The sequence below is a fragment of the Cryptomeria japonica genome, chromosome 9 (assembly GCF_030272615.1).
Source record: "Cryptomeria japonica chromosome 9, Sugi_1.0, whole genome shotgun sequence".
Classification (NCBI taxonomy): domain Eukaryota; kingdom Viridiplantae; phylum Streptophyta; class Pinopsida; order Cupressales; family Cupressaceae; genus Cryptomeria; species Cryptomeria japonica.
In genome coordinates, this window is record NC_081413.1 from 153114534 (window position 1) to 153135579 (window position 21046).

The 21046-nt window shown below is 35.4% G+C and overlaps 1 protein-coding gene across 1 annotated transcript; it reads left to right on the forward strand.

Moving 5' to 3' along the window:
• Positions 1–12335: 12335 nt before the first annotated feature.
• LOC131059252 (auxin-responsive protein IAA1) lies at positions 12336–15055 on the forward strand. The gene is made up of 2 exons (XM_057992539.2): positions 12336–13437; positions 14664–15055. Exons 1-2 carry the CDS (start codon positions 12893–12895, stop codon positions 14731–14733), a joined length of 615 nt encoding a protein of 204 aa, XP_057848522.2. The 5' UTR covers positions 12336–12892; the 3' UTR covers positions 14734–15055.
• Positions 15056–21046: the final 5991 nt, after the last annotated feature.

A 21046-nucleotide genomic window follows, 5' to 3' on the forward strand; every position in this document is an offset into this window, starting at 1 on the left:
ATGAGAGATAAGATACAGATATTAAAGAGGAAGGACTTCATTATCGTCATCAAGCATTCAAGTCTTCAAGCATCTATCAAGTTCTCTTCTTCATGTGTCTTCTTCATTCATCCATTGGAGCAACATTACAACATTCATTTGCAAGTGTGTGTGTGTTAGGGTTTTTTCATGTTACATGCCATTTGATACAACATTTATGATTACATTCAAGAAGCAAAGCAACAATCATCAATCAATTGCAGATCTACAAGATATATATTTCCATTATTTGCATTTAAGCATTTGCAATTACTTTCTTTCAAGGTTGATTTCTCAATCAGGGTTTGATTGAGGCAAACCCCTATCCACAACCCTTCTTCCCTTCTTTTCTATGTGTAGGTTGTAGGTGCACAGCTGTAATTGCAGGTTTGGGCTTCATTTGTAGAGATGGAAAAACCCTTTTCAGCTTGTGGATTATTTGGAGGACCAAGTACACTTTCAACCTAGTCCTGACGAATTTTCTCTAAATTTACAAGGTAGATCCGTATCAATCTAAATATCTTAGATTCAAAGTTACAACTCGATCCTAAACCGGTAGCTCCTTATTTCATCCATTTTGTCTCCTTTTTCTGCATAGTCAACAAGTCAACTTATCTATTTACAAAAGAGGGCAAATTACATTCCAACAACTTGCAATCCGCTTGGTATTCACATCCTTATTTCCCTTGGATTTGGATCTAGTGGATTCAACCCCTCTTTTGAATGTAAAGTATCTCCCAAGTGAAAATCATCCTAGTGGTTTCCTTTCCCTCTATTAGGTGGGGAACCACTAGGATCCAATTTTCAACTTTACATTTTGGTGAACCCGATGTCTTACATCTTAATTCCGATTCCTTATTGTTAGATTTTAATAATTGCAATTTGAATTTTAAAATTTCATTTTCGAATTTGATCATTTTGCGAATTTTAGAGGTTAATTGCATAAAAACCCTAATTTTGCATTTTGAGAAAATTGAGCTTGTAAAGTGTAGCATTTTAGTTCCTTATTTCAGATTTGATTTCTATTTCAAAATCTCCATTTAAATATGTCTTTTCATTGTGAAAATTAAGTGGTTAAAAATCAAAACCCTAATTTTAAGAATATCCTATTTTGACCTTTGATGACCAATTTGACCTATCTAGACATCTCCAAATTAGCTTTTATTTGAATTCCGCAATAGAATCATAATTTCTATAATCCCTGAAAATTTCAAAAAAAAAATGTCGAACCAAGTACACTTTGCACCTGGTCCCTGGCTTTTTTCCGAAAATTTTGGGAGTCAGAATTGACTATATTTTTTTGCTTATATCCAAAAAATTGGCATACTTTATCAATTTTTCCACCCCTTAAGGTCGGATACAAATTCAAATTTCCACACTCTTAACTTTTAAATTAATTTTCATAAAAGGTCCTAATTTTAGATCTTCTTTCCAAGTAAATTAAGATTTTAATTAAGAGGCTTTCAATGGCAATTAATGGATTAGATTTATTTTCCATTTCACACATGATTACATTATTTTTAACATATATTTATTACAATCATGTGTTTGATAATGGCTTCTTTCATTTCATGTTGCTTCTTTTCATTAATAACACTTGGTCATATTGTGTTGCTAGGATTTCAAAGTCATTTCCTTTTCAAATTGATCTTAAAGATTTCATGTATCATTTTTGTTGCATTATGGTGAGGTTACTAACAAAATGCATTTCATATATTAATCACCTTAAGGGTTTTGTTGATCCGAACCCTAGAGACCCTGATTCTTGCACCTCTCCTAGGGTATCCTATGTGAATAAGATGAGAGATACTATATCAACCAATGATCTTTTTGGAAAATAGAAAACATTGGAAAACAATATGGGCCCATTTTCTTCTTACACATACCCTTGAGCAAGGGGGGCAAAATCAACATATAAACATTCTTACATCTTTAGACTCTCCTTATTCTCCTAGGACTTACCTTCAACATCAAGATATATGTAAAGAGAATGATGTTGTGCATTTTATTCATGCTCTTTCCCCTCACATAGAACTAAGTAAAGATGAAACTTTAGATGATGAAAATGTTCATTCCCAATCTCCCAAAAAGGATAAGCATGACAAAGGAAAGTAAATTATTCTTTCACATGATATTCCTTCTTCATCTACAAATCCTTTTATTCTCCCTTACACAACATATTTCAAATAAATTCATGATCCTATTCCCCAAACTAATCATTTTCAATATTCTTATAGCCGTGGCTTTCATATAATAACAAAACAAGGTTTTCAAGGACAAGGACTTGGGAAATTTGATCAAGGAATTCATGTCCCTCCTATGCAAGCTACTACAAAAGGCCTAGGAAATGAAACTCCTCTCTCTATGAATGAACTCCTTAAGCTCCAAAACTTCAAAAACTATCTCCAAAGGCAACAAATCAAAAGAGCCCACAAGAATGATTCTTCTTCAAAATGTCCTTTTTGCTCATTTCATCAAACCCATGATCATAATGCTAATGATCGCCCTGATTTTCCAAAATATATTCAAGATGGGATAGATAGTGGAAAAATTAGGATCATGGATAATAATAATTCTTATTTTAATAATTCTTCTCTTTCATGTCAAGACAATAAGCTAAAATGCATTTATCATCTTGATAGACTAGCTACAAGAATCTATTGGAGATTGAAATATGATAAGAACATTTCCTTTCCTTCGAAAAACCAAAACCAAAATCTTAAGAAAGTGAAAGGAGAGGTATATTACATTTTTCATGATTCATATTCACATTCTCTTGGAAAATGTCATGCATTTAAGAAATTTGTTTAAAAGCAATATGACCGTACATGAATTTCTCTTACAATAGATCTAGCTATCTTCCTTAAACTAAACATAGTGCCTTAGCACTTCTTTTTCTTTTCATGTTGCTCTTCACCTTATGACATAACTATCCAACTTAACTAGGGGCTCTCTATCATTTGTGGTGGTAATGTTTCAATTTTAAATACTTTCGGGTAACAACATGAAGTTCACTTCCCATGTTTTTTCAATGCATATAACTCTATCTTTATGCATTGATTAGATCTCCTTTCTTGCAAACAATTATTATCATAATTGTTTTTTGTTTTTTTCTCTTTGCTTGAAGAGGTGGATCTTTAATGAGTAATACACTTCTTCTTCTTCTCTTAATTTTATTGGAAAACTTACCTCTTCTATGGCTTCGATTATTCACAAATATGATATACCACTAGTATGGAATGATCTCTTGTGAAGTACATGTCCCTTCCTTGAGAGGATTTGTTCCATTAGGAAGACATGTCACTTGAAAATAATCACCATTAGAAGATGTGTAATGCTCCTCCTTGTTCTTCTTACTTGGGGGGCAAGGATTTCACTCCTTTCTCTTTCTTTTTATCTCATTTATCATTATTTCCTTTTGTTGGCAAATGCACACTCCAATGAGAAATTGTAGGTGATTTAAGGTATTTTCATTGATGGCAGCCTTACAATCATGCGATACCAAAAAGCACTGCCACCGGCAGACTCTACACCGAAAAGGAAGATTACCGGCACCCTGGCCGATAAGAATTTTATATAAATGTATTTTGTATTTAATTGTAAAAAATTTTGTAAGCCAACTTGGTGGATTGTAATATGACTCATATAAGTATGAGATCATTGTAGATCATTTAGTAGAGGAATGGATAGAAGGATTAATGTAGACCTAATATGCGAATTGTAAGGTAGATATTGAATAAGGGTTTATGTATACTACAGAGCTTAAACTGATACTGAATCTGGCATAGTAGATGCTCATCTGAAGCAGTACAAGCCATTGGATTTGTATAAATTATTTTTGTAAGTCAGTGTGACTTCTTTTGTACCTGAGCAATGAGCTCTAGGCACTTGGCCTTCCTGCATGTGCAGGCCCCTATTGTAAATAGTAATATTCCCTTATTGGCCAGTAAGCGAATATTGTGGGTCACAAATCCCACCGAGGTTTTTCCCACACCGGGTTTCCTCATTAAAATATTGTGTTATGGTGTGTCTCTTATGTTGTGGTTATTGTTCTTATTTGCTGCATTATTTTTGGTTTACCAGTACACAGTTTTGAAGTACTTTTCATGTTATAATTCAAGTAAATTCTTATACCAGTCAAATACTGATTCGTCCCCTCCCCCCTCTCAATATCTTTGGGAATCCTAACACCTTTAAGGGTTGTATTTTTAATATGAGATTATCATTTCTTACAATGGTATGTTCTTATGACTAATCCCTCTTAGGGTGTATGTGATGATTTCTCTCTCTTCTCTTAGAAGATTACCACTTCTTGAGACGTGCATTTTACACCTACTAATGTATTTTCTTGCATGTGTTCATGTAAGTTCATTGCACATTTTCTTATGTTTAAATCCCTCTCTAGAAGATTGTGTAAGCTCTTCTCATTGTCTCTACACTTGGGGGGCAATGGTTTCTCTCTCTCTCTCTTTCTCTAAGGATCCACTCTTTCTTATGTTGTGGATGGTGTGAGTTTTATTACTTGATGTCATTCCTTGTGTGGAATTGTTGTTGTTCACTCAAGGGTTCTCTCTTATACAAGAAGTGTAAGTCCTTGACTACAATCTCTTTCACACTTGGTAATGTACATCTATAATAAATTCACCCATCCCCATTGGGAAAAATGTGAGTCATCCTTCATCAAGAATCCCTTTCACCTAGTAATAGGAGGAAGGATTGAATTCTTGTTCTCTTCTATGCTTCATTCTAGGAGATGTTATATTTGTCTAAGACAACTCCTCTTGGGGGATAGATGTTTTTTTAACAAAGATCTCTTCTTCTCCAAGGACCTCCTTTACACTTATAGCATGATATCTCTTTTCAACTATCTTATCCTTGCTTGAAAAGTATTCTCTATCTTGCTTGGATTTATGACATTGTTGCATGATGGATATCTTCTTTGTGTTAAAGGTAGGTATCCTTGTTCTACTTTCCTTAATATATCAACATTAAACTATGTTGACATCTTAAGGGGGGGGGCACCCACACTACTCCTTTTGTACTATATTTCTCTCACACGTTGTATCTCTTATACAGTGGGTCACTCTTGGAACCAAAGGGAAGCCTCTTAGAGAAAGATGTTGCTACTTTTCTCTTATATAGTGGGTCATTCTTGGAACCAAAGGGAAGCCTCTTAGAGAAAGACGTCATTGCTTTTTTTTTATATAGTGGGTCATTGTTGGAACTAGAGCACAACCTCTTAGAGTGAGATGTCGCCGCTTTTCTTTTATACAGTGGGTCATTCTCAGAACCAAAGGGAAGCCTCTTAGAGAAAGATGTCACCATTTCTTGACATTTGTACTATACATCCTATACAGGTTGTAGCATACTCGAGCATAGACTCCTATGAGGTGCTTTGAACCTCAATTGCACACATGCACATGAAGTTGAGTGGAACTAATGATGTTCTTACTCTCCTCCCTTACATGGATCACCTAGACAAAATCTGGGGGCTAGTTTTCCATGTCCTTTTTTCTCCATGGATCACCTAATTCTAGGGGTGAGATGTCCATGGTTCCCTTCATTCACCTTTCTTCTCATGGATCACCCAAGTGTGTATTCATGTCCTCTCTCTCCTTCCTCCCATGAGCTCATAGTTTTACTATTGATGGTTCATGGATGATGCCAGTTTTTCTCTTTTATGTGAATATTGGTTTTTATGTGATGGCATTTGTCTTTGTGTTTCAATTAGTTGTTTGAGACATTTGTATCAAGATCTCTTCGACTAGTTGATATGTGGTCTTGTGTTTTTTTTTGTCGTGTGTCTTTTGTGCTTTGTTTTGTTTTGTTTGTCGTGTTCTTTTTTGTGTGCGTGCTCTTGCATATGCTTGAGTGAGTTAAAATCTTAAGATTGGGGGATTTTTTCCTCAAGATTACCAATGTCTTATACTCCTTGTGATATTGCTCTACATGTTTCATATTCATCTCTTCCTCTCCTCTACTTTATCGATAGTATTGGCATAATCCATACTCCCGCTAAAGTGAGGGCTAAATATAGCATCATAAAATTGTGACCCTCACAATTTTGACCACATCTTAGGCCCTCACCTATGCGACTGCATCTCTCTACTCGATTGAGAACCCTCTCTGCACCTTCATTCTCAACTTCTCCTATCTCAACCCTGATGACACCTTAAGACCCTATCCAGGCCCCAAGATAGGACAAGACAAGGGCGTGGCACCCTTGTCCCCCTTGGACAGGGGTGTGGCACCCATGTCCCCCTTCTTAGGGTGGCCCTAAGATGGGTCTATCTAGCTCTTGAACACAATTTTCTCTTCGAGGACTTAAACTCTCCTTTTTTGGCCTTTGGTGGGATGAAAATTAATCCTCTTGGGCATGTAGAAAAGGAGATTCAATTCCCTCATGGGAGATAAGATACAAAAATTCAAGAGGAAGAACATCATTATCATCATCAATCATTCAAGTCTTCAAGCATCTATCAAGTTCTCTTCTTCATGTGTCTTCTTCATTCATCCATTGGAGCAACATTACAACATTCATTTGCAAGCATGTGTGTGTGTTAGGGTTTTTTCATGTTACATGCCATTTGATACAACATTTATGATTACATTCAAGAAGCAAAGCAACAATCATCAATCAATTGCAGATCTACAAGATATACATTTCCATTATTTGCATTTAAGAATTTGCAATTAGTTTCTTTCAAGATTGATTTCTCAACCAGGGTTTGATTGAGGCAAACCCCTATCCACAACCCTTCTTCCCTTCTTTTCTGTGTGTAGGTTGTAGGTGCGCAGCTGTAATTGGAGAGATGAAAAAACCCTTTTCGATGCACCGATTTTTCAGAGGACCAAGTACACTTTCAACCCAGTCCCGACGAATTTTCTCCAAATTTGCAAGGCAGATCTGTATTAGTCTAAATATCTCATATCCAAAGTTACAATGGGATCCTGAACTGATAGCTCCTTATTTCATCCATTTTGTCTCCCTTTTCTGCATAGTCAACAAGTCAACTTATCTATTTACAAAAGAGTGCAAATTACATTCCAAGAAATTGCAATCCACTTGGTAATCACATTCTTATTTCCCTTGGATATGGATCTAGTGGATTCAACCCCTCTTTTGAATGTAAAGTAACTCCCAAGTGAAAATCATCCTAGTGGTTTCTTTTCCCTCTCCTAGGTGGGGAACCACTAGGATCCAATTTTCCACTTTACACTAAAAAGTAAGTTCCATTTTTAACATGCATTGATTTTTTAAAAAAAATCCAAATTCATAGTCCTCTCAACTTCCAAATATATCTTATAGAAATTACATTGTATCTTTTGAGCACCTCAATATTATTCAATGCCTCTAAGGTATTTCTTGGTGATGTATTGAAGCATCGTTTGAGTGACTTCCTTTAACCTTGTTTAAGGTATCATTGTGGTATTAATTTGATTCGTTATCAAGAAAATATCCTATATTCATACTCTCCAATACATTACCATGGTGATAGATTGAGGCATCCTTCGAGAAAAATCCTTTACCTATGATGAAAGGAGATTATGTAGATTTTGAAATAACCTTATAAAAAAGAAACATAATAAGTTATGGATATAGGAAATAATAATAAAGAAATAACACATTGCATAAGATATAATTGGAAAACATCCTCACATTTTAAAGAACATTCAATGTATTATTTGAATAAAGATACAATACAACTACATATCATTTGTCCTCTCAACATGATATACATGAGACCTTCAATCATTTAAATTTATAGAGTCAATTTGAACAATAATTAAACCTCATCTCAAGTGAGCACTACCATACAAGATACATCACAAGTATCCAATATATAGGCAAGACAATCTAGGAATTTTCCAGTGGTTTCTAATGATATGGTTAAAAAAAGGGACCCAATTTGGGCACCTAATTTGGTCCAAAATTTATTTCTATCCACTCATGAATCCACCTCCAATTATATAATGTAACTCCCAAGTCAAGGAGTCCACCCACCAAACTTGAATACTAGGCATAGGTGCATTCAAACCTCTTACACAATTTTCTTATACATTCTATTATTAACTATTTAAAGATGCTCCATTTAGTCAACTATGTAATCCCCTTCTCATAAGTGCTTACATGTGCTTCAAAGTATCATTTATACAACTTTAAATGTCATAGATGCTCTTACATACATTTCATGTCATCTAGATCATGGTAAACTTCTTACAAATGTCATTTTACTATTGCTAAGTGACATGGTGTGTCAACCCATTATATATCAAGGTTTTTTACAAGTGGAGGACACTTTTTTTGTGTTCCCATATTTATAATATATTGCAATAATAATTATCTACAATGTTCCTAATATTTGCAAGTGTAGCGTCCTAAAATTGCGACACTTGCAATTTCGACCGCATTTGGGTCTTCACGATGGCGATGCAACACGGAACCTGAATGGAGACCCCGAAACTTGTTTATGACATCAAAAACTGCATTTTTCTGCACCCTGGCCTGATCCTCCTTGCACCCTGCTGTCCCTGGAGGTGGGACCATGGCACCCAGCGCCCTGGTCCTGGCCCTATTTTGGGCCTGGTCTCTTATGGGGCTTCGGGTCTTTAAGTTTGCAAATTGGAAAATAATATTTCCTGGTCGGCCTAAGGTCGAGAAAATCAGTCTATCAGCCCTAATTGACAAGTATATAAACTACATTTCCTCTCCCATTTTGGTAGATGGAAAAAAGGCGGAAACGATATTCAAACATTCAAGCATTCAAGCATTCAAGCATTCCTTCAAGCAATTGAGCATTCTAAGTCTCCATTCAAGGCTAAGTGTTGCATTCAAGACAAGGATTCAACCATTGAAGAGGAGATCACATACAACATACAAAATACAACATTCATTACACCTTCGCATGTAAGAATACAAACATTCTTACAACAAGGTATCAGTACTTGTTTACATTACAAACATTTACATTTACAACATTCTCATTTCTTGGTTAATTCCAAAACCGGGGTTTGACCTAAAGGCAAACCCCTCATCCCTAACCCCCCAATCGTCCTCTCTTTTCTGTGTGTAGGTTGCAGGTACGTGACTGTAATTGAAGATCTGGAATCCTTGTGCAGAGACGAACAGATCCCCCTTCATTTCACGGATTTTTCGGAGGACCGTGTGCACGTCGGGCGCCATCGTCCCGTCAACTTTTGCTCAAATTTGCAGAACAGCACCATCTCAACATTTTACTGCTAATTCCAGGTCCATAGCTTCATCCCATATCCCTATCTCTGTTTATAAGCGAATCTTTCCTACTTTACATGCATTCCTAGTTCAATCCTTCTATCTACATTCTTTACAAAAGAGGGTATCCTCGATGTCACAACCCTTGAAACTCATATAGAATCCAATCTTGCATTGCGTGGGATTGGATCTTGTGGGTTTCAACCCCTCTTTTGAATGTAAAGTCTCCCCTAAGTGAAAACCATCAACCCTAGTGACTCTCCCTTATCTCTCCTTGGAGTTGGGGAGGGGAGAACAACTAGGGTTCGGTTTTTCCGCTTTACAGCAAGGTATATAACACTTAATACTAATATTATCCCAACTGTTGTATACATTAAAAAAAGTTAAAAAATTATATAGAAAGTTCTAAAAAAATGAATTAACCACTAAGGGATGAATGATTGTAGTCAACTTGCACCAACCATGCAACAACTTGTCACTGCTCATTTATTTGAAAGAACTGCCAACTTGGTAGGAATACAATCACCAAAATCTCTTGTAATGCCATAAGCTAGACATCTAGGAAATAAGTCTAATAGATAACTTTTTTTTGAATAAACAACAATGAAGATAAAGATACAATGATAATATACTTTATTATACAATCTAACACACACGAGTGTCATGTGAAACATTATGATATAAGGACATTTTAAAAACATGGTTGACCTCACCAATGGTACAAGCATAAAGATTTACCAATTATGGGAGGAAGGGACCATGATGAATCTATGGTTCATGAAAACAACCCATAAATGACAATTGGATACTAAACCACGATCATGTCCTCTCACAACACAAAAAAAGGGAAGATTAAGGGAACTGTCAACTTTAAAAAATTACACCAAGGCACTCCCGAAAACTAAATATCATTGGACATTAACCTATACAACCAATGGAATAAATATTAGCTAATAACCATCGACTAGATTACTCAACCATGAAATTTTGGAACAAGCAGTAGGATGAGGGTAATAACCACCTCCAATCAACTCAATAAAAAACTTAACAAAACCTAAACAAAAAGAAAAACCATCACAACAGGATTCCTTAGTAGGAGGCACAAGCTTTCTACCAAATCAAATGATAACAAGTCAATTCCAAGATAGGATATGCTTCCTAATAAAATTAGGTGCAATAGAGCTTGAAGTATAACACTTGTCAATGAAGAAATAACATCAAAAAAATCACTAGGCCAAGGGGAACAACTTTCATATACAAAGTTTCCTTAAGAAATGGTTAAATGACCAAAAATATGATGAAATGATAAAAACAAGGGACCAAAGGACACTAACACTTAGAAAATATGGTATCCCTAGTGCACAAGTGTTTAGGTCTAGTGTTGTAGTCCTAATTTGGTGCTAGAGTTCCAAGTAAGAATTGTAGCCCTTCCTAGCACTATGGTCTTGAGTCTAGTGCTAGTTACTTGACCAATGAACAAATAAAATCTTAGTCTTGGTTCTAGGACAAGAACAACACTCAAGAACCACAAGGAGAGTACCATGATAAAAAAAAAACTTAGAAATGATGAAAATAAATGAGGAATCACTAAGGTCCTAGACAAACAATCTCACCTCACACTTTCTCATGAAGGAGACAACTCCCAAAGACTTGGGAGACCAAAAGAGACTCCAACATAAGAAAGAAAACATGAAATTCATGCCACATATTCCTACCCAACCCAACCCAGTCATGCCAAGGCCATAAGGAGAACCCAAAATGACCCCACAATATGGTAGTTCTAACCTACACTCTATCATAAACTTGGGAGCCAACTAAAGGAGATTGAATGTTTATAATCCACAAGGATTCATTTTAAGGCTAAATCCAAATACACTTTCTATTCATTTTACTAGTGTTTCTATGAAGAAAAATTACATATGAAAAGATAGAAACATTTAACACCAAAATCGAGAAAAAAAACATCTAAAAGTAGGTCCACTTATGTGAGAGGGTTATTAAATTTTGACTTTCTACAACGTTTACATATATAAAGAAATGAGGTTTCTTTAGTCATGGAAGCAATTCTAAGATGTACATTTCTAGGGTTCAACTTGAGGGAAACAACATTTTCTTAGAAGTTTGTATAAAGTTTTTTAATATTTTTCAGCCAAAAAAGAGGTGGCATCAAGTAGAGAAAGCATATATACTCATCCACAACCAGTCAACAATTACATTAGTAGGAGGGTCAATTCTATTAAGTCATCATCCACATTGGCATAATGATCATGGTATATTGGATCATGAATGTTGACATAGTCCAAATTAAAATTAAAGTATTTTTTAAAAACTTGTATGAGATTGTTTTCTTTAAAGAATTTTAAATCATACAAGAGAGAAATGACAATATAAAAAGCACACTCATCTGCAACCCATCTAAAAAAAACTTATTAACTACATAATATCAAAATATATGATTTATTTTTTTAAAAGAAGGTGTAAATGCTTTTGACGTGGAGCTATGAACTAGCGAGGTCACAAATGAGAGACCTCATCCCCATTAAAACATTCAACAATACCACCCCAACACGATTTTAACCTTGATGATAAGAACAATAACACCACAACTTAACCACCACACCATACCACTACTGACATCAAAATGCATGATTGAACACCTCAATAAAAAAGATATTTATTTTTATCAAATATTAAAGATGATAGCTACCTACATCCAAAAAAAACAACAACCTAAGATTAAACTTTTTAAGGCACACCTACCTATCAATGATCCTCCAACTAAGAGCCCAATAAAAATATATCCCCCCTTATACAAATTGGCTGATTTTCAAGATTATTGCCCCTTTCCCAAGTTCTAGAATAGATTTTCATTCATCCCTCAAATATTGTTGTCCCTTTGGCTTAGGACAAGATGAGAATTTAGAGGCCCAACTTGCCTAATCATGGTATTTCACATGCTTTGTCCTCACTACCTTTATGGCTTCGATCACCCATAGATAACACTTTGTGAATCTTGGTGTGAAAGCAATGACAGTTAAGTTGGTGGCAATTGACTTATGAATTGTTTTGGGTTGTAAAGCACAAACAAACACTCTTGTACGCAACCTCCATGAAATTAGCTTGTTTATATTCGTCCTCGAAAGGAATGTAAAACTTTAACTTTCTCTCCCATGAATTGTGAAGTTTGAGACGTGCATGTGAGATATGGCCTTGCGTGCCAGTGCAGTGGAAGGAGCCATGTTTTAGTCTCATAAAAGTACACTGAAATCGTGAAACGAAATCTCCTCAAATTCGGGTTTTTGAAAACATGCCAGGTCAAAGAAATGGAGCGACTGCAACGTAACGCTGAGAAAAGAAAGGAATAAAAATATGAATTTGCAATGCTTTTCCGACATGCTTGACTTAAATGTGCGCCATGATCCGACCGACCAGTCAAACCTCCCGAGCCGTGCGGCGATGGGCGCGCGGTCGTGCAGATTACAAGGCGCCTTCTTTACTATTTAACGCATAGTTTATTTCGCATGAGCTGTTTTCCGTTCTCTGCTGCATTTAATATTTTCCGGATTCATGTAATCATTGCGCACAGGGTTTCGATTCTTTATCTAGGAGTGGAAATTTGGAGTTTTGGCCAGGGATTTTGAGATGGATAGCGGTGCGGACAAGGGAGGAGAAATATTTCATGCATGGAGGGATTCAATCGCTGGAGGTGCTCAGAATGCGAATTCTAGTTTCTATGCCAGGCTTCTCGCTGGGCCGAATTATAGGTACCAGGGAAGGGACGGGACTCGAACCTGCGCCGACACGACGGGGACCGCTCTGAACAGGGCGGCTGCGCCGTTTTTGCAGAACAGGCAAAGCGCTTTTGTGGCTCCCGCGGGGTCGAACACGGGACCGGTTGATGAATTTTCTGATTTGGGGTTTCCTTTCAGTTTTCCTCTCCATTTGGCGGCACCTCAAGTAACGGTGGTTCTGGAAGGGCGGTCCATCTGTCAGAGGATTTGCCTTGATCATCATGCAAATTATGAGTCCTTTGCCAGAGCGCTGCGCAAAATGTTCGCCGACATTGTTGTTATTTCTTCACTGGATGACTCCTCTTGCATTAATTTGGCAAACGCCGTCCCAGGGCACTTGATTGCTTATGAAGACATTGAAGGAGATCTTCTCCTCGCCGGTGATCTGTCATGGAAGTAAGTTGAAGCTAAATCTGTTTCGTATTTAGACAAAATGTTTTTTTTCAGAGAAGAAATTTGTTTAAATTTTAGACGGAACGTTTAAACAGCACCGTTAAATATACTGTGTAAAGCTTTTTCAGTTTTTCCGCCCCGGCCTACTGTACTGAAGGGAAATGAAGGTTAGCCAGGAATTACATACCTCAAAATACAAAGTTTCGGTAGTTTATTCTGCTATCTTGAATATTTTTTAGTCAGTAGGAAATTTGTTTCATTTTCAGACAAGATTTTATCAGCACCGTAAAATATACTGTGTAGAAGCTTTTTCAGTTTTTTCGCCGGGCTGGTTTACCCGAGGAAGAGGAAGTTTGGCCAGGAATTATATACCTTAAAAGATACAAAATTTTCTGCAGTTAGGTTGAATATTTTCAGGATTAGGTTATGTGAGCATATTTCTGCAGTTTAGTTTGAATATTTTTCACATTAGGTTATGTGAGCATTTCTTTCTTCAATGTATATTTTATAATTCATCATCATTTTCTTGTTTATTCAATCCTGGATCCTGGGATATATTTTAAAAGACATAAAATTTCTACTGTTATAATTTTAGCTTGAATATGTTCTGATTTCTGAATTAGATTATAGAAGCTTTTCCCATCATAAAGATTTCAGATCATCATTTTCTTTTCCCTCGCCTGTTCATTTTGATGATAGATCTTGAAATATGAATCGAAATAGATGAAAATTATTCACTGAAAGAGATAGTCGAGCTAACATTATATACCTTGTTTTATCCTTTTTTGTTCTAAGCTTAGAATTAAAGCTGAGATTTTCAAGCCTCTTTTAAGCTTTTCATATAGAGTGAGTTTAAAGAAACACCATACACAGAGCCATTTTCCTATTGACTAAGCTTTTCCATTTTTTCACTTGATTCAAAAAGTCGTACCCAAATTTGCATACACAGAGCATTCAAACAGCTCAATCAAGCACAAATACAAGAAACAAATAGTACTTATTGTAGGTCATCATTTGATTTTTTTATAAAGTACTGGGAAGCATTTACTGGCTCCCATTATGTAGATTTATAAGCCACATTTGAGCTTCTGATTTTCCTTCCTGTAAACGATCTTCAACTACCCTTATAATGATAATAATAATTTAATTACGACATGTCATTGTCATGTACAGTTTTTATTTTGCATGTGAGTTAACAGAATAATAACTCTTTGTCTTTTCTGTTACAGAGATTTTGTCCGGGCTGCAAAGAGAATTAGAATTTTACCGGCGAAGAATCCGCCACGGAAGAGTCATTGATTATCTGAGTACTCACAAGGAATCAACTGAAGCTCAGTGGTTTTGATTATTTAATTGTATAAATTGGCTGTATGTGTAAATGGAAAAATAGCATTATTTTATAGAAATGAAGTTGTTGATCTGTTTAGCCCAAGTATTTCTGTCATGAGTTTTGGAGTTTTCTTTTTCTCAACCAACTCCTTAGTTTGGAGTGGGAACAAAAACACCAAGTTTAGTGAAATAATTCAGCGATGTAGTAAGAACAGTCTAATTTTAGACTTGTCCATTCATATGACTACTTATTATTAGTTGGCAATATGATCAGCAGCCTGTTACTCTCTTATCAGTTCTGAACACAATGAATGCAAAGTCAGCAAGAACAGCTCTACGAAGCAATCGGAACATATTTGGGGAATGTAATTCAGCACACAGATTTATTCTAACAATAGTATCATTATAGCATAATAGCAATAATGTTTTCACAGTTGTAAATATACGGACACAGTACAATTCAGAGATAATTCAAGCATCAATATAATATTCATTGATGATTCACCACAAGCAAAATTGATGGTAAACATCAAAATGCGTTTTAAAGCATTTTCAATCTTCTTTAAAAACCAGTGGTTCCCATTAGATAGGTTAACTCTTAACTCATACCAAATCTCGTTGAAAAAAACAGTGGCTCTTAAAATATTTATCTCTTGAATCTTCTTACCTAAATTTAAATGTTGATTTACAGTTCTTATCTTTGTTAGTGATTTGTCTTTTAGTTTTTATACGGTTGTGTGAAATAATTTTAATAGCTTTTGTATTTTATTGGTATTGGAAGTATGAATCAAAGTATGATGGGCTTTACAATCAACTTGTAGACTTTGAATTTTGATAGACTTTTCACGAGTCATTTCAATCAATAAATAAATCAAAAGTCAACCAATTCTTTATAAATTAATCAACTTCAATCATTGATTAATAATATCTCGTAATCTTTAACTCTTAGATCTACATTGTCTTCTTTTGTGGAGGCTTTTGGATCTCTTCAAGCTTCTTGTTCAGGTTTGGTGGCCTTGCTTGGTTTGGATTTGTGCATTGGTAGGGGATTTCAGCCTGTCCTTGTTCTTCCACATGTGATGCTTGATGGGACTCATGCTGGTCTTGTCAGCTTCTTCCCCAACTAGTCATTTTGTGGTGGATGTTGCTCTTGCAGTTTATGCTATGGATATGGATATGCTTTAGGGTTTATGGCTTCCAAGCTCTTGGTTGGGGTACATTTCGCATTGTCTTCTTCTCTCTCTCTCTTGGTCTTTTGGTGGAGATTGAGTTTGTTATAGTGTCCTCTAGAGATTTATGCCATTGTTCATTCTACTAAAGATCTTATGGAGGTGGTCGGGGTGGGTTGTTGTTCTTCCGATAGTGGGCCTTGTTGTGGAGTTTGGAGGGGTTCCTTTCAAAGAGTCTTTGTGCTCTTTCTTGCCCCTTTCTATTTCTATGAAGATGGTTATTCTTAGGGCTTCTACTTGTACAAGGTTTCAAGATGCCTATCAAAACTAGTTGGTTTTATTTTTTAGCTTATAGTGGGCTTATGGAGGTGGTCCTTATTGTGTTTGGAGGTGATTTGTCTTAGCTTTTTTTAAGCTCTTTGTTGATTCTTTCTATGAACATAATCATTTGTATGGGAGCTACCTACAAAAGGTTTCAAGCCGCCTTCCAAAACTTGATGGTCATTACTGCTTTGTTTTATTCTTTGGTTGTACTACATGCAGTGCAAAGTGTTCTTAAAAACTAGAAGATTCAGGGTTGTTTCTATGTTCCTTTTCCTTGGCTACATTTCTTTATAGCCTAAGGTGGTTTTGATGTCGAGTTTTAGAATCCTAAGGAAAACCTATAGTGGTATTGCAAATTACAAACCTATTGAGGTGGTCCATGATGCTTTGTTTGCAAGGATATCTATTGTAAAAGGTTTAGGGATGCCTTTCAAAATAAAGGTTTTTTTGTGCTAGTCCATTCTTTGAGTATACTATTTAATTCTTTGCTAGAATGACTAGGTGATTATATTGGCACAAGGTTTTTAGATGCCTCCTAATCTTTGTGACCTCCCTCCTTGTCTAAGATAATCTCGATTCAAGGTGGACCTTCAGGTAAAAGGTTGTGGGAAGCCTTTGAAAATTTGCCTTTTGTCAATTGTACCCTTGGCCATTTTGGTTCCACCTCAAGGGTTTTTTCCAAGAAGATGGTTTGAGGTTCTTTTCAAAACATATTTGTTATTAAAATATGATTTCTAGGGTCGGGACCCTTGTTCTTACCAGTTAGTTGCTCCAATCAAAAGCCTCTTTTCAAAAAAGAGGCTATACTTTTTTGGTTTTTGTGGTCCTGGTGGTCTCATTGCTTGTGATTTCCTCCCTTTTGTGCACCTGCATAGTAGTTTTATAATGATTTGAGCCTCTCTGCACCTACATGGCAGTTTTGTAATGATTCAAACCTCTCTCAAATTTATCTAATCAAAACTCTTAGATCTACATCTAATTACCAAGTAAAATAATTTAAATTTACTATCTTCAATATAAATATTACTCTTTTTACTTTCTTAAAAGCTTGATTTCCCAAATGAATTCTCTTTGTTTAGTGGGTTGAGAGCTAGGAGCTCTAGAGTCTTTTAAGACTTTTCCAATCACTAAGAGTGTCATATCCTTATGTTGGGAAAATATTAATAAATGAGAATAAATAAAATTAATTAATTAAGGAGAGGCAAAAATATTGAAGGAAGATATGGGCTTGCAATCATGACAATTAAAATTGGTCAACATTCAATGAGTCTTTGGGCTCTTTCTTGTCCCTTTCTCTTTCTATGAACATGGTTGTTCTTAGGGCTTCTACTTGTACAAGGTTTCAAGATGCTTGTCAAAACTAGTTGGTTTGGTTTTCTACTTACAGTGGGCTTATTGAGGTGGTCCTCGTTGTGTTTGCAGGGGTTTTGTCTCATCTTTTTTGGGGCTCTTTATTGACCCTTTTTCTTTCTATGAACATGTTCATTTGTAGGGGTGCTACCTATAAAAGGTTTGAAGGTGTCTTCCAAAACTTGATGGTCATTATTGTTTTGTTTTATTCTTTGGTTGTGCTACATGCAGTGCAAAGTGCTCTTAAAACTAGTAGATTTGGGGTTGTTTATGTGTTCATTTTCCTTGGCTATGTTTCTTTATAGCCTAATGTGGTTTTGGTGTCGAGTTTTAGGATCCTAAGGAAAACCTATAGTGGTACTACAAATTACAGACTAATTTGAGGTGGTCCGTGATGCTTTGTTTGCAAAGATATCTACTAGTAAAAGGTTTAGGGATGCCTTTCAAAATCCTTTGATTTCTTTTGTGCTAGTCTGTTCTTTGGGTATACTATTTAATGTTTTGCTAAATGGCTAGGTGATTATACTAGCACAAGCTTTCTAGATACCTCTTGATCTTTATAGCCTCCTTCATTGTTTGTGATAGTCTTGATTCAAGGTGGACCTTTAGGTAAAAGGTTGTGGGTAGCCTTTCAAAATTCACCTTTTGTCAATTGTGCCATTGGCCATTTTGGTTCCATATTAAGGGGTTTTTCAAAGAAAATGGTTTGAGGTTCTTTTCTAAACACTTTTGTTATGATAATATTATTTCTTGGGTCAACACCCTTGTTCCTGTCGGTTAGTTGCTCCAATCAAAAGCCTCTTTCCAAAAAAAGGGTCTATCATTTTATGGTTTTCGTGGTCTTGGTGGTCTCATTGCTTGTGAGTTCCCCCCTTTTATGCACCTACATGGTAATTTTATAATGGTTTGAGTCTCTCCCATTTTTATGTAATTAGAACTCTTAGTTCTATATTGAATTACTAAATAAAATAATTCAACATTTACCATCTCCAATTGAAAATATTAGTCTTTTTATTCTCTTAAAAGCTTGATTTCCCAAATGAATTCTCTTTGTTTAATGGGTTGAGATCTAGGAACTCTAGAGTCTTTTAAGACTTTTCCAATCACTAAGGCTATCATATCCTTATGAAAAGGAAATATTAATAATGAAAATAAATAAAATTAATTAGTTAAGGAGAGGCAAAAATATTGAAGGAAGCTACGGGCTTGTAGTCATGACAATTAAAATTGGTCAACATAAAAGGAGTGGTACACATGTTACTACAACTTTATTGGACATGATAGGAAAGTGTATGATATATCCATCCATCAAATTATAAATATGTAGAGGAGGAGATTTGTCACCTCCCAAGATGATGAATCTCAGAGGACAAATCAATCCACCTCTACCTCACTCGAACTAGTGCTAAGGTGAGCTAGGGGATAACAAAACTAATACTTGCGCTAGAATGAAAAATAATTAAATGATGTGAAGTACAAAAATAATGAAATACAAGAATCTGAATTGACAGAGCGATATAAAACTCGGAGTAGAGTATACCACAAAGTCGAGAAGATCTTAGGTTTTGGACACCAACGTGGTACACACTATCGTCTGCACGACCAAAAACCACATAAGCATCCTGAGAATCAACAGTAACTTCCCTCCACTGTGCAGGATCTGTTCGCCACCTATACACACAAAGATGAGGTAAAATTATTAGGGTTGTCTAGGGGCATGCCTTAGTCAAACCCCCGTTTAGGTTTTTCCACCACCACGGATAGCCAGATAGATAGATTGGAATAAAATATAATTGGTAAATATGCAAATAGAAACTATACTCCACTTAATGGAAGTAAACCCCTATTGCAAACAAACAAATTGGTAAATTGGTAAGCTAAATGCACCTAAATGATAGATACATTCAAAGATAAGATTGATATATTGCATGCAATGATAAAATATGGATAAAATATAAAGAGAAGACAAGGCGTACAACCAAACCCCCCCTTTTTGAGATACGAGTGTGACAAAGCTCGAGATATGTGCTTGTTGCAAGATAGTTGCAAGATTGTTGTAGATAAAGATAGCTTGATAATATTGGTAGAGAATTCAAGAGAGCATTGGAAGATCAATATGGAAGCCAATAGAGACATAATGAGATCCAAAACCCAAAAGGGAACCCTTCAAAATGAGCAAAGAAATGTTTTTAAACCCGGAAAGGAGTGCAGAGAGCCGTTACAGCCGAAAGTGAGCCAAGAGACATGCGCCGGCAGGCGTCTGACTCACTACAGGACTTGAGATTTTGCAGTTTCATCTGAACATTAGTGTGGAACACAAACATCTACACGGTGCACTATTGTCTTACCAGAGATAGGCCCAAATGGGATTTTGGGATAAACATGGGCACTTTGTCTTTGGGACTCATGATGTGAAAATAATAGGATTTTGATCATAAGTTCATCATTAATGTACCAGGTGTCATGCATAAGTGTCATAAATGCACTCAGTGCAATTTAGGACACTACAAAATAGTTGATAAATTTTGAGAGGAGTAGTTGACACAACCCATTGAAGCATGAATATCCAAAAATAAAATCACTACTCTACAAGATATGCATAATGTAAGTTGAATGCCACCATAGAAGTAAAGAAATGGATAAATTAAGTTAGTGAACTATAGGAGAGTTATAATTATGCAAGCCAAATCACTAAGATATTGATTTCATTGAAATGGGAGAGAACTAGAATTATTTCATATTAGCCATAGTTTGGCATTAATGATTGTATGGACTTGAAAGTATGTGTAACTAGAGTACAATATGTATTATAACAAAAAAGAGGACCTAAGATTAGGCCTTGTATGATGGCATAATTCATCCAAATTATCGTTTGTACCTAAAGGTGACTTGGATTAATATACCTTATGGCTTAAAATTGGAATGGTTTCTATGGGACAATATTTTAATTGCTTCTTGGTAGAAGTGTTACTATTGTTAAATTTTCCTTAAATTGTATTAAATAAGGTTATTACTATTAAGTAATAGTGTAGTGTTTATGATACCAAGGGAAACTAGACATTGATTCTTTATTTAAGCTTGATTTTTAGTTTCATAATTAAGCATAGACCCTTAAGTATTTAAGGTAGAATATATTATATTATGATAAGTATTTGTAATCAAAATATTAAAAGGTTGAAGATAAATACTTTCCTTATGGATTTCTCTTGTCAAATAGAATGGATATAGCATAATATCACTTAGATATGATCCTTGCAATGCTAATGAGTACAAAGGAATAATTGTACCATTACAATATTTTATGTATTGATGTTTTGGATAGTTTATGATTATGATTAAACTTTTTAACTATCATTATCTTATACAATATTTGTAAATGGTCCCACTTTTGATCATATTCATTTATATGATAATTATGGTCAAGGTTAGTGATTATGATG

What these genes read in the sequence shown, in the direction of transcription:
- LOC131059252 (XM_057992539.2), top strand. Translation starts at nt 12,893, where the DNA reads ATGGATAGCGGTGCGGACAAGGGAGGAGAAATATTTCATGCATGGAGG. An exon ending in GCCGGTGATCTGTCATGGAA is followed by an intron (nt 13,438 to 14,663) that starts GTAAGTTGAAGC and finishes TTTCTGTTACAG; the next exon opens with AGATTTTGTCCGGGCTGCAA.